This window comes from Sinocyclocheilus grahami, unplaced genomic scaffold (genome assembly GCF_001515645.1).
Source record: "Sinocyclocheilus grahami isolate Dianchi unplaced genomic scaffold, SAMN03320097.WGS_v1.1 scaffold301.1, whole genome shotgun sequence".
In the NCBI taxonomy this organism is placed as follows: domain Eukaryota; kingdom Metazoa; phylum Chordata; class Actinopteri; order Cypriniformes; family Cyprinidae; genus Sinocyclocheilus; species Sinocyclocheilus grahami.
Window position 1 is genome coordinate 912759 of NW_015505480.1, and position 12850 is coordinate 925608.

The 12850-nt window shown below is 37.2% G+C and overlaps 2 protein-coding genes across 2 annotated transcripts in view; both read left to right on the forward strand.

The window, feature by feature from the left end:
• Positions 1 to 6397, forward strand: part of LOC107601211 (androglobin) — a 44392-nt gene extending 37995 nt beyond the window's left edge. Inside the window, exons 28-35 of the mRNA XM_016293300.1 lie at positions 216 to 334; positions 584 to 695; positions 3739 to 3896; positions 4758 to 4913; positions 5000 to 5078; positions 5177 to 5258; positions 5620 to 5803; positions 5928 to 6397. Of these exons, the coding sequence (XP_016148786.1) occupies positions 216 to 334; positions 584 to 695; positions 3739 to 3896; positions 4758 to 4913; positions 5000 to 5078; positions 5177 to 5258; positions 5620 to 5803; positions 5928 to 6116 (1079 nt within the window). The 3' untranslated portion in view covers positions 6117 to 6397. The remainder of the gene's footprint in view (positions 1 to 215; positions 335 to 583; positions 696 to 3738; positions 3897 to 4757; positions 4914 to 4999; positions 5079 to 5176; positions 5259 to 5619; positions 5804 to 5927) is intronic.
• A 292-nt stretch (positions 6398 to 6689) lies between these two features.
• On the forward strand, positions 6690 to 10783 carry LOC107601183 (uncharacterized). Its single transcript, XM_016293251.1, has 7 exons — positions 6690 to 6711; positions 8125 to 8282; positions 9144 to 9299; positions 9386 to 9464; positions 9563 to 9644; positions 10006 to 10189; positions 10314 to 10783. Exons 1-7 carry the CDS (start codon positions 6690 to 6692, stop codon positions 10500 to 10502), a joined length of 870 nt encoding a protein of 289 aa, XP_016148737.1. The 3' UTR covers positions 10503 to 10783.
• The last annotated feature ends 2067 nt before the right edge of the window (positions 10784 to 12850 follow it).

Sequence of the window (12850 nt, forward strand, 5' to 3'; positions counted from 1 at the left end):
GACTCACAAAAACTAAGGTATAGTTTGTACTCCTTTCTTTTCCTTTAGTCCAAGTGTTCTTGTCCACCCACTCCACATTTTGTCTTAACACATGTTCACTATATAAAGTCACTGTCTCAGTTACTTAGCTACAGCCTAACTCTGCCAGCTCTAGAGTGTATTTATAGGGTGTTCATTTGTGTCTGTATGTGTGTGTGTGTGTGTATTGGTTGCAGGCGGTTCTGTGGCCCAGGCGGGGGCGAGGCAGGATCAGGGCAGCCTTATAGCAGAAGGGAGAGTGACAGGAGTGGGCGGAGGAAAGGAAGGGAGTGACCAGCACCCTACAGACACACTGGTACCTGTCACCACAGACAGCTTCTGCTGTCACTTTAGTGTGTGTGTGTGTGTGTGTGTGTGTGTGGTAGCATCTGAACTTCTAGTTACAAAGTTCTAAGAAAGAATACATTTTTTTCTGATTGTGTTTATATATTGAAATCAGTCTGTTTGTATGTGGATTGCTGATCTCATATAGTTTACATGCCCTTTATGTTCATTCACTGATGTTTCTTTCTGATGTTTTATAATTGTGTGTATGTGTCTGCAGTTTCATAAGTATTATATACAGGCGGAGGTGTTACAGGAGAGCTGGCCTTTACTTGAATCTCTCTCCTCCTTCATCCAGAAACTCAGAAACATAGAGCGCAATGAAATGAGAGGTACGGTCAGTCATACAGAAGATGCTAAGTGAATAATGCAGTGTATTGGACACATATCGTCCTTCATTGATTAAAAACAAAGTTTTAGTGACTAATTTTTACATTTCTATTTAGTTTTCATTGATTATAACAGCGACACAAATTGGACCAATGACAGAAATGATGAGAGATGCAACACTTTATAAGAATGCATCATAAAATAGTGCCAAATTACCATAAAGATTGGACAATACAGGATACTGCAGTACTTTTTGACAGCGAAATGTGCTAAAAATGTGCCTTTGCTGGTTGATCCAGCCCTGATGATTCAGACTGGATCCACTCAGTTTGGCAAACAACTGCCTGCTGAAGTTTCATGCCATCGAATCTCACCTTTTGGAGGTTGTTTGTATCAGCAAAACAAAATTCTAAAATCTTGTTTTTTTTTGTTTTTTTTTCAGTAGTAGAAGCCAGGCTTGGAAAATTAATTAAATTAAAATGGAAGTAATTTGATCTGCCATTCTATTTAGTTTTGATTACTATTAGCAGTTAACATTTAAGAATTTAAAACTCTTGTTTTTATTTATTTATTTTTTTATATATGATTTTTTATCTTTAATGAAAGCATTTATCACTGCTTGTTTTTGTTATTTTTTTAGTAATAGAAGCTAGGCTTGGAAAATTTAATTAAATGAAAAAATTGAAGTAATTTTATCTGCCATTCTATTTAGTTTTGATTGCTATTAGCAGTTAACATTAAGAATTTAAAACTCTTGTTTTTTTATATTTTAATATAACTTTTTTTTATCTTTAATTAAAGCATTTTTCACTGCTTGTTTTTGTCTTCGTAATAGATTTTTATTTATTTATTTATTTTAATCCTTGTCCCAGACTCATCTGGCTGTATGTGATTTGAATCTCTGCTCATGTTTTCTCATTCAGTCTGAAGCGTACTGAATAGGCTGACTCGTCCCACCTGTGCTTCTTTTGATTAACTGAGAGCTGGCCATCAAAAATATAATGGAAGCCTACTAAATTCATCTGCTTGTGGTTAATAGGGAGATGTGATTTGCTTTGCCCTTGGACGGGTGACATAAGGTCATTTGCTGTGGGTCAGCTCAGTGGAAGAGCTGAAAACAACCTTGATTTTATTGAGAAAAAATGAATAAGCAGGAAGCTCATTGTGTATGCTTGTGTATTGTGATATGGTAGTGGAGATTAACTAGTTTGCATGATGGCCTGGCTCCAGTAATAATATTAAGATTCTTTTGTCCTCCTGATCCCTTGATATTAAATGTATTCCTTGTTTTGTTTTGTATTTTCTTTTTTTGTTTGATTGTGAATCCATAATTAAAATGAATCTAGGTGGTTAAATGCCTCGGATTGGGTTTTTATCACTGGTGTGAGTGTGTGTAGTTCCACGTGTGCTCACTGTACTTTTGCAAGCGTGCGCGTCACAATCGACACGTGCCTCTCGTTTCATTTCCCGATAAGCTTGTGTAAATGGGTCAATGGGAAGTCAAATGAAGTTGGCTCTTGGCCTCTGGTGCCCTGGGAAGTATTTCTGGAGGAAAGTGAATTGAATTAACCCAGTTGAGTGGCTCTCAGAGGAGCAGGAGCCACCCTGAACAGTTACTACACACACCAATCAATAAATGCACATGGGAACCAGGCCCAGTGCACTGAACTCTGCCGGATGTTCATCGGCACATATCCACCTTTTTATTGTTGTATAAATGGGCGTGGCCATTTGTAAATTATATGGGTCTGGCTTCCGGTCTCATCTGCGTCCAGCTATTTTTAGCTGAACAAAACAGTTCGTTTTGCTGCTTGATATTGAAAGTTGGTGCGTCTTATATTATTTTAGTGTATTATCTTAATTATGAACACACTGGTTTGTAGTGCAAACAGTTTTACCGGTTACTACATGTTGTTATTCTCCTTGTTATTTATCTATAGCGGCTAATGAACCGGAAGTCTCACCCATAGGCTTACTTCCGCGTTGAAGAAAAAGGTGGATAGAAGGCATGCAATAGCTGCCCTTTGGGTTTCCGACTGGAATGACCTCTATGCTTGCTTTCAATGCCCTGTGTCTGAGATTTGTGCAGGATCCTGCTGTATTCGCATATCATGTAAAAAATCAATACAAATAAATTTAACCTTAAATTAAAAAAATAAAACCTCTCTTTAATTAAGTACAAATCACATCCCTGCAGATTACTCTATTTTACATTTAATCTGAGCATAATTGTTAACAAGCAATAGACAATCCACACTCGAAGACCCAAAATAGCTCTCTGTTATACGGGTTCAGTCTCATATTCTCAGTGAGTTTGATATACAAAGAGTGAGTTGAGACTAAGTAACATGTTGGTAACACTGTGCTGTCAGAGAGCACAGTGTGACTTCAGATTAAATCAGTTATCAGGGTTCTGTGATGGTGTCTTTATGGATAAGTAAACTGTCCAGTAGGATGTACCCTTACACATAGAATAACTGAAGAAGGTGAAAGATTTAGTTCTGTTTTTTAAATAGAGCAACACTGCCATCTAGCAGGATCTACATCTACATTTACATTTCTAAAAGCCTCAGGAGGCTTTGAATAAAACACTTTACTTTAAAGGTTTTAAGTGTTATTATTGTGTTACTGCATTCTAATTTTTATAAATAATTACTGTTTTTAAAATAAATGACAACTGGTTGAGCCAATGCCAAGTTTTTACCAACCTAGAAATGGCTTGCTTATTAATATACATTTACTTATTATAAACATTTTATAAATATAAATTTAGTACTAATTTTGTATTTATTATAAAATTACTTTCATTTACTTATTAATATGAACTTACATGTTAATATAAATATTGACAAATTACATGCCTTATATTTACAAAAATAAATCTTGTATTTAAATAAATGTGTTAATCATGTATTCAGAATAAAAGTAATTTTATTATTAATTTTATTTTATAGAGATATATTTGGCTCACTTTTGATTGAAAACCTCTGTATTTTTTTCATTCTGTATCATCTTATCTGTTTGACATCTAATTTTCTTTGGCAGTGTTTGGGGATATTTTGGATAGCACATCCACGCCTTTGGGTACAGACCAACAAAACAAAGAGGGCCAGAAATCTGCTCCCAAATCAACCCAAAAGGCCAAGGAACGAGACAAGGACAAAGATAAACTAACATCTAAGTCAAGCTCCATTATGGAGCAAGTCAGTACACTATATGTGTGTTTGTGCATTTATTTTAATGTCAGTATCGAATCCCACCATATGTTTAAATCATTCGCCCACATATTCTCCTGTAGAAAGAGCTTCTTTCGTGAATATTGTTCATTGTGCTTTACAGACGTGCACATTTCTCTTAAGTTCAAGTTTTTTTTTCAAGTTTTTTTTAACCTTGGAATGGATCAAGATATAATGTTTAAATTTATAAGTTTGAGGACATTTCAGGTTAAGCTCTGATACAGTGCCTCTTTGTCAGAAATGTAAGAGAGAGACTTTATATTTTCAAATTTTTCAAGGGATGAGTTGTAAGTATACACTACTGTTCAAAAGTTTGAGGTCAGTTTTGTATATTTATATAGATTTTTTTTGATTCAGCAAATAAATTGATCAAAAGTAACAGTAAAGTTGATTATACAGTTAAAAAAGATTTCTATTTCAAATAAATGCTGTTATTTTGAACTTTTTATTTCTGAAAGAATCTTGAAAAAAATTTAGTATGGTTTGCACAAAATTATTAAGCAATTGTTCTCAGCATTGATAATAGTAAGAAATGTTTCTTGAGCATTAAAATGGCATATTAAAATTATTTCCAAAGGATCATGTGACACTGAAGACTGGAGTTATGGCTGCTGAAAATTCAGCTTTGCCATCAGCGGAATAAATACAATTTAAAAATATATTTAACAAGCCAATGGTTATTTTAAATTGTAATAATATTTTACAATATTATGTTTTTTACTCTATTTTTGATCACATAAATGGTGTTTAAGAGACTTCTTTTAATCTTACCGACCCCAAACTTTTGAACAGTACTGTAAATGTCAGCTTGTTTATTTGTGTGTGCAGAGTTTGGATGAGAGTAAGCCCCACTGGACCCTGCGTGTAGTGAGTGACCACAGTGAGGCAGGAAGTATAGAAGTGAAGAAAGACACTGAGAAACTAGAGGAGATCAGAGCCATGAAACTGGCCTGGGAGGCAGCTGAGCCCGGCAGAGCAGCAAAGGTACCACATAACTGGAAAGGTAGAAGTAAATCTGCTATGTGTGCTCAAACAATCCTGCATGTGTATCTGATTGGTTTGTTTTGAAGGGTCATCAGTCTCGGCTACATTATCTCAAAGAGCTGCAAGAACGTGCAGAGAGTAAAGAGCCTGTCACGGCAGAGACAGGTTAAACACAAAGATACACACAACCAGATTGTTTAATACAGTTTTATAGGGGCATATTTATTATATGGCCTAATATTTTCATTGTTCGTATTTTGTAGACAATCAACCTCAGCCCCAACAGAGTGGAGAGTTCATACAGAAGACTGACAAAAATTATATTGATTATGCACCATTTATCAGGTATCACAATTATATTGTATATTATAAAAGTTTGGGGTTGATAATATAAAAAAAATTGATATTTTTTATGTTAATCAAGGAAGCATTTATTTGATCAAAATTACAGTAATAACAGTAATATTGTGACATTACAATTTCAAATAACAGTTTTATATTTTATTGTAATACATTTTAAAATGTAATTATTTCCTGTGATGGCAAATCTTTCAGATATCATTCTAATGCTGATTTGGTACTTAGAAAACATTTCTTATTATTATCAATGTTGAAAAGGCTCCTTGCTTAAAAACCCCAAACTTTTGAACGGTAATGTATATGATCTTCGCTTTCACTCATAGTTTCGCTCTCTTTTTGTTTGAAGGAAGTCTTTGCCGCAGCCTCGTCTGAAGGATGAAGTGTTGGAGGAGGAGCAGAGGAGGGAACGCTCTGAGAAGTTCCAAAGTTTCCGCCTGATCTGGGACAATATTCTGGAACAGCGTAAACAGGAAAAAATTGCACGCAAGGAAATGATGAAACGACAGCTAGAGACTTACATTGGCTTTCAGGTTTGTCATGTGTCGATACTATAAATGCAGATTTACACCACACAAAATCATTGTTTTTATTGTTGGTATTTGTACCATAGCAGAGAAGTCATTAGAAAAAAAAACATTTGATTTCCTGTTATAGGACACAATGGATGCATATCGGCAAAAGATGCTACAGACTCGTGAGGCATTCTGTTCCCGCATCCTAAAGGAGCAGTCACATAAGAAAATGGAAGAGCCACCTAAGGAAACAGTCGAACAGGTTGAGCTAGAGAAAAACCCTACTGTGGTCCAGTCAAGTGGACGTAAGAGTGGGGGCAAGAGGAAGTGATCTGACCGACCAAAATTTCATAGCAATCAAATAAGCAGTCACTCATTCTAATATTACTCTTCGTTTTATTAAGACTATTGCATTGCCTGTCCTTTTTGAAAATATATTAAGAAAAGATTTATTTTGTAACAAGTGAATTCAGTTTGTAAGATTAGCATGCAGAGTCACCTTTCACTGTCAGGTTATCTTCCTCTGTGATTCTTTATTTAAATGGTTACTGTCAGGATTGATTTGAGCAGCTCTGAAGGACAGCCTGTCTCAGAGTGGCGAATATTGTTTCCCAGAAGAATATTATTGTTCCTATACATTCAAACTAAGTACTAAATGTCAATTTATTACATACTTTACAGATTAAATGAAATAAAAAATAATTAGATCCTTGTATGGTTTCCAAGTTTTTTTCTAGTTAAAAAATGTATTTATATATTTTATCACATAGCCGCCATGAGATAAAATGAGTGCTGGAACTTAAGCACAAGCACAAACACAATGACAATGTGATGTGATTAAAAAAATAAATAAATAAACACTTGATGAATCTCCCAAGTAAATTAAATTACTTTTATTATAGGAATGGATAGTGTCTCTAGGTTACGTATGTAACCATGGTTCCCCGAGGGAACGAGACGCTGCATCGAGTCGCTTTGGGAACCCCCTTGCGTGAGTGCGTTCTGAAGCACGTGTCAAATCAGTCCAATGGAGACCAGAAAGTATAAAAGCGCATCCAGCAGAGCGCAAACCAGCTTCGATGAAGTAGCGCCTGCAGGGATGCAGGGATTATGGCAAAGAGACGCAGCGTCTATTATTTTAGTGTATTATCTTAATTATGAACACACTGGTTTGTAGTGCAAACAGTTTTACCGGTTACTACATGTTGTTATTCTCCTTGTTATTTATCTATAGCGGCTAATGAACCGGAAGTCTCACCCATAGGCTTACTTCCGCGTTGAAGAAAAAGGTGGATAGAAGGCATGCAATAGCTGCCCTTTGGGTTTCCGACTGGAATGACCTCTATGCTTGCTTTCAATGCCCTGTGTCTGAGATTTGTGCAGGATCCTGCTGTATTCGCATATCATGTAAAAAATCAATACAAATAAATTTAACCTTAAATTAAAAAAATAAAACCTCTCTTTAATTAAGTACAAATCACATCCCTGCAGATTACTCTATTTTACATTTAATCTGAGCATAATTGTTAACAAGCAATAGACAATCCACACTCGAAGACCCAAAATAGCTCTCTGTTATACGGGTTCAGTCTCATATTCTCAGTGAGTTTGATATACAAAGAGTGAGTTGAGACTAAGTAACATGTTGGTAACACTGTGCTGTCAGAGAGCACAGTGTGACTTCAGATTAAATCAGTTATCAGGGTTCTGTGATGGTGTCTTTATGGATAAGTAAACTGTCCAGTAGGATGTACCCTTACACATAGAATAACTGAAGAAGGTGAAAGATTTAGTTCTGTTTTTTAAATAGAGCAACACTGCCATCTAGCAGGATCTACATCTACATTTACATTTCTAAAAGCCTCAGGAGGCTTTGAATAAAACACTTTACTTTAAAGGTTTTAAGTGTTATTATTGTGTTACTGCATTCTAATTTTTATAAATAATTACTGTTTTTAAAATAAATGACAACTGGTTGAGCCAATGCCAAGTTTTTACCAACCTAGAAATGGCTTGCTTATTAATATACATTTACTTATTATAAACATTTTATAAATATAAATTTAGTACTAATTTTGTATTTATTATAAAATTACTTTCATTTACTTATTAATATGAACTTACATGTTAATATAAATATTGACAAATTACATGCCTTATATTTACAAAAATAAATCTTGTATTTAAATAAATGTGTTAATCATGTATTCAGAATAAAAGTAATTTTATTATTAATTTTATTTTATAGAGATATATTTGGCTCACTTTTGATTGAAAACCTCTGTATTTTTTTCATTCTGTATCATCTTATCTGTTTGACATCTAATTTTCTTTGGCAGTGTTTGGGGATATTTTGGATAGCACATCCACGCCTTTGGGTACAGACCAACAAAACAAAGAGGGCCAGAAATCTGCTCCCAAATCAACCCAAAAGGCCAAGGAACGAGACAAGGACAAAGATAAACTAACATCTAAGTCAAGCTCCATTATGGAGCAAGTCAGTACACTATATGTGTGTTTGTGCATTTATTTTAATGTCAGTATCGAATCCCACCATATGTTTAAATCATTTGCCCACATATTCTCCTGTAGAAAGAGCTTCTTTCGTGAATATTGTTCATTGTGCTTTACAGACGTGCACATTTCTCTTAAGTTCAAGTTTTTTTTTCAAGTTTTTTTTAACCTTGGAATGGATCAAGATATAATGTTTAAATTTATAAGTTTGAGGACATTTCAGGTTAAGCTCTGATACAGTGCCTCTTTGTCAGAAATGTAAGAGAGAGACTTTATATTTTCAAATTTTTCAAGGGATGAGTTGTAAGTATACACTACTGTTCAAAAGTTTGAGGTCAGTTTTGTATATTTATATAGATTTTTTTTGATTCAGCAAATAAATTGATCAAAAGTAACAGTAAAGTTGATTATACAGTTAAAAAAGATTTCTATTTCAAATAAATGCTGTTATTTTGAACTTTTTATTTCTGAAAGAATCTTGAAAAAAATTTAGTATGGTTTGCACAAAATTATTAAGCAATTGTTCTCAGCATTGATAATAGTAAGAAATGTTTCTTGAGCATTAAAATGGCATATTAAAATTATTTCCAAAGGATCATGTGACACTGAAGACTGGAGTTATGGCTGCTGAAAATTCAGCTTTGCCATCAGCGGAATAAATACAATTTAAAAATATATTTAACAAGCCAATGGTTATTTTAAATTGTAATAATATTTTACAATATTATGTTTTTTACTCTATTTTTGATCACATAAATGGTGTTTAAGAGACTTCTTTTAATCTTACCGACCCCAAACTTTTGAACAGTACTGTAAATGTCAGCTTGTTTATTTGTGTGTGCAGAGTTTGGATGAGAGTAAGCCCCACTGGACCCTGCGTGTAGTGAGTGACCACAGTGAGGCAGGAAGTATAGAAGTGAAGAAAGACACTGAGAAACTAGAGGAGATCAGAGCCATGAAACTGGCCTGGGAGGCAGCTGAGCCCGGCAGAGCAGCAAAGGTACCACATAACTGGAAAGGTAGAAGTAAATCTGCTATGTGTGCTCAAACAATCCTGCATGTGTATCTGATTGGTTTGTTTTGAAGGGTCATCAGTCTCGGCTACATTATCTCAAAGAGCTGCAAGAACGTGCAGAGAGTAAAGAGCCTGTCACGGCAGAGACAGGTTAAACACAAAGATACACACAACCAGATTGTTTAATACAGTTTTATAGGGGCATATTTATTATATGGCCTAATATTTTCATTGTTCGTATTTTGTAGACAATCAACCTCAGCCCCAACAGAGTGGAGAGTTCATACAGAAGACTGACAAAAATTATATTGATTATGCACCATTTATCAGGTATCACAATTATATTGTATATTATAAAAGTTTGGGGTTGATAATATAAAAAAAATTGATATTTTTTATGTTAATCAAGGAAGCATTTATTTGATCAAAATTACAGTAATAACAGTAATATTGTGACATTACAATTTCAAATAACAGTTTTATATTTTATTGTAATACATTTTAAAATGTAATTATTTCCTGTGATGGCAAATCTTTCAGATATCATTCTAATGCTGATTTGGTACTTAGAAAACATTTCTTATTATTATCAATGTTGAAAAGGCTCCTTGCTTAAAAACCCCAAACTTTTGAACGGTAATGTATATGATCTTCGCTTTCACTCATAGTTTCGCTCTCTTTTTGTTTGAAGGAAGTCTTTGCCGCAGCCTCGTCTGAAGGATGAAGTGTTGGAGGAGGAGCAGAGGAGGGAACGCTCTGAGAAGTTCCAAAGTTTCCGCCTGATCTGGGACAATATTCTGGAACAGCGTAAACAGGAAAAAATTGCACGCAAGGAAATGATGAAACGACAGCTAGAGACTTACATTGGCTTTCAGGTTTGTCATGTGTCGATACTATAAATGCAGATTTACACCACACAAAATCATTGTTTTTATTGTTGGTATTTGTACCATAGCAGAGAAGTCATTAGAAAAAAAAACATTTGATTTCCTGTTATAGGACACAATGGATGCATATCGGCAAAAGATGCTACAGACTCGTGAGGCATTCTGTTCCCGCATCCTAAAGGAGCAGTCACATAAGAAAATGGAAGAGCCACCTAAGGAAACAGTCGAACAGGTTGAGCTAGAGAAAAACCCTACTGTGGTCCAGTCAAGTGGACGTAAGAGTGGGGGCAAGAGGAAGTGATCTGACCGACCAAAATTTCATAGCAATCAAATAAGCAGTCACTCATTCTAATATTACTCTTCGTTTTATTAAGACTATTGCATTGCCTGTCCTTTTTGAAAATATATTAAGAAAAGATTTATTTTGTAACAAGTGAATTCAGTTTGTAAGATTAGCATGCAGAGTCACCTTTCACTGTCAGGTTATCTTCCTCTGTGATTCTTTATTTAAATGGTTACTGTCAGGATTGATTTGAGCAGCTCTGAAGGACAGCCTGTCTCAGAGTGGCGAATATTGTTTCCCAGAAGAATATTATTGTTCCTATACATTCAAACTAAGTACTAAATGTCAATTTATTACATACTTTACAGATTAAATGAAATAAAAAATAATTAGATCCTTGTATGGTTTCCAAGTTTTTTTCTAGTTAAAAAATGTATTTATATATTTTATCACATAGCCGCCATGAGATAAAATGAGTGCTGGAACTTAAGCACAAGCACAAACACAATGACAATGTGATGTGATTAAAAAAATAAATAAATAAACACTTGATGAATCTCCCAAGTAAATTAAATTACTTTTATTATAGGAATGGATAGTGTCTCTAGGTTACGTATGTAACCATGGTTCCCCGAGGGAACGAGACGCTGCATCGAGTCGCTTTGGGAACCCCCTTGCGTGAGTGCGTTCTGAAGCACGTGTCAAATCAGTCCAATGGAGACCAGAAAGTATAAAAGCGCATCCAGCAGAGCGCAAACCAGCTTCGATGAAGTAGCGCCTGCAGGGATGCAGGGATTATGGCAAAGAGACGCAGCGTCTCGTTCCCTCGGGGAACCATGGTTACATACGTAACCTAGAGACGTTCCCCTTCAGGAACTCGAGCTGCGTCGAGTCGCTTTGGGAACGAGAATACCCACTGCGCCATACTACCAAGTCCCTGCCTGTGTGTGTATCTTGCGTGCACATCACAAAGAGAGAACTTGGGAACCTGGGGTAGAAGCCAGGTCTAGGTTGTAAAAGGATGGAAACATGGAAATAAGCGTCTCTGAGATCTATCGTAACAAACCAGTCCTCGGACTGGATCTGAGATACTATCTGCTTGATAGTGAGCATCTTGAACCGAAGCTGTTTGATAGCGCGGTTCAGAAGACGGAGATCTAAGATCGGACGCAACCCCGACATCCTTCTTCGGAACGATGAAGTAACGGCTGTAGAACCCAGACGTTCTCTCGAGAGGAGGAACACATTCTATGGCTTCCTCAAGAGAGTATCTACTTCTTGTTCCATTACCAGAGCCTGCTCGGGGCCCACCGACCTGACTGCTGTAGCACCCTCACTTGAGGGGGCGAGCTCTCCCGTGCCGTACCGTTGCCGGGCGGCAGCTGGGAATTTCACTCGTCGGAGCTCACTGAGCCCTGAAGCACCGAGGGTGGCAGGGGTATCAATAAGCCTCCGTGAGGGCACTGAGGAGGATTGGGCACCGTATACTGAAATGTTATCCTTTCCTCCCCAGGTGGGCTGCCCTCAGGGACCTGACAATGGTAGGACCATTTAGCCGAGGTCCTCTCAAGACAAATAACGGTCCGCAGATCCGTTTTCCGTCTAGAAGACCCCAACGGAGAGCATCGCCCCGACCCCCGATCGTTCTGTGGAGGGGTGCGGGTTGCAACGCTCTGTTTTTGAGACTGGTGATATGAGGAGCTTGATGGCTTGGGCTGCTCCCGCTCAGCAGCCCCACCCCTGAGCAGGTCAGCCTGGTATGCTTGTAACACCGCCATGGTGTGCAAACATGTGCCAGCCTGACCTACCGCCGTATAAGCTTTCCCAACCAGACTCGATGTAAGCCTAACGGGCCTGGTGGGAAGTTTCGGGGCCTTCAGGGACGATGCTGAGGATGGGGAGAGATAGCTCGCAAGCGTCTGCTCCACCACTGGCATCGCCCCATATCCCTTATCATTCAGCCCCACGATGTTCTTTTGAATAATTCGAGACTGTGGGGCTGTAATACGGGATGAGTACGGTTTCTCCCACGATCTTGACACCTCAGCATGGAGATCGGGGAAAACGGAAGGCCCCCGTCGTGAAGGCTGTGATCTGGATTCAGAAAACGCTCGTCTAATTATTTTTAGGACGAGCGTCCTGTTTCTAGGCTGGCCAAACTATATTTTATTTTGGTGAATGCACGAAATACACCCCATAATCACGAATCACGTCTCATACGCGAGGGACTGTGGTGGCGAGTCCACAGTCTCCTCTGTCTCGACACTCAACACATCCAAGATGAAGCGTCTGGCTCTCTCTCTCTCGGGGGGGAAACCGCAGCGTGGGCTTCCGAACCGTGAGAGAGAGCCACGGATCTAGTGGGT

Coding starts and splice junctions, on each gene's coding strand:
- LOC107601183 (XM_016293251.1), top strand. CDS start 6,690: ATGGATAGTGTCTCTAGGTTAC. Junction 8,283..9,143: donor CAAGCTCCATTATGGAGCAA/GTCAGTACACTA, acceptor TTGTGTGTGCAG/AGTTTGGATGAGAGTAAGCC. Junction 9,465..9,562: donor GCCTGTCACGGCAGAGACAG/GTTAAACACAAA, acceptor CGTATTTTGTAG/ACAATCAACCTCAGCCCCAA.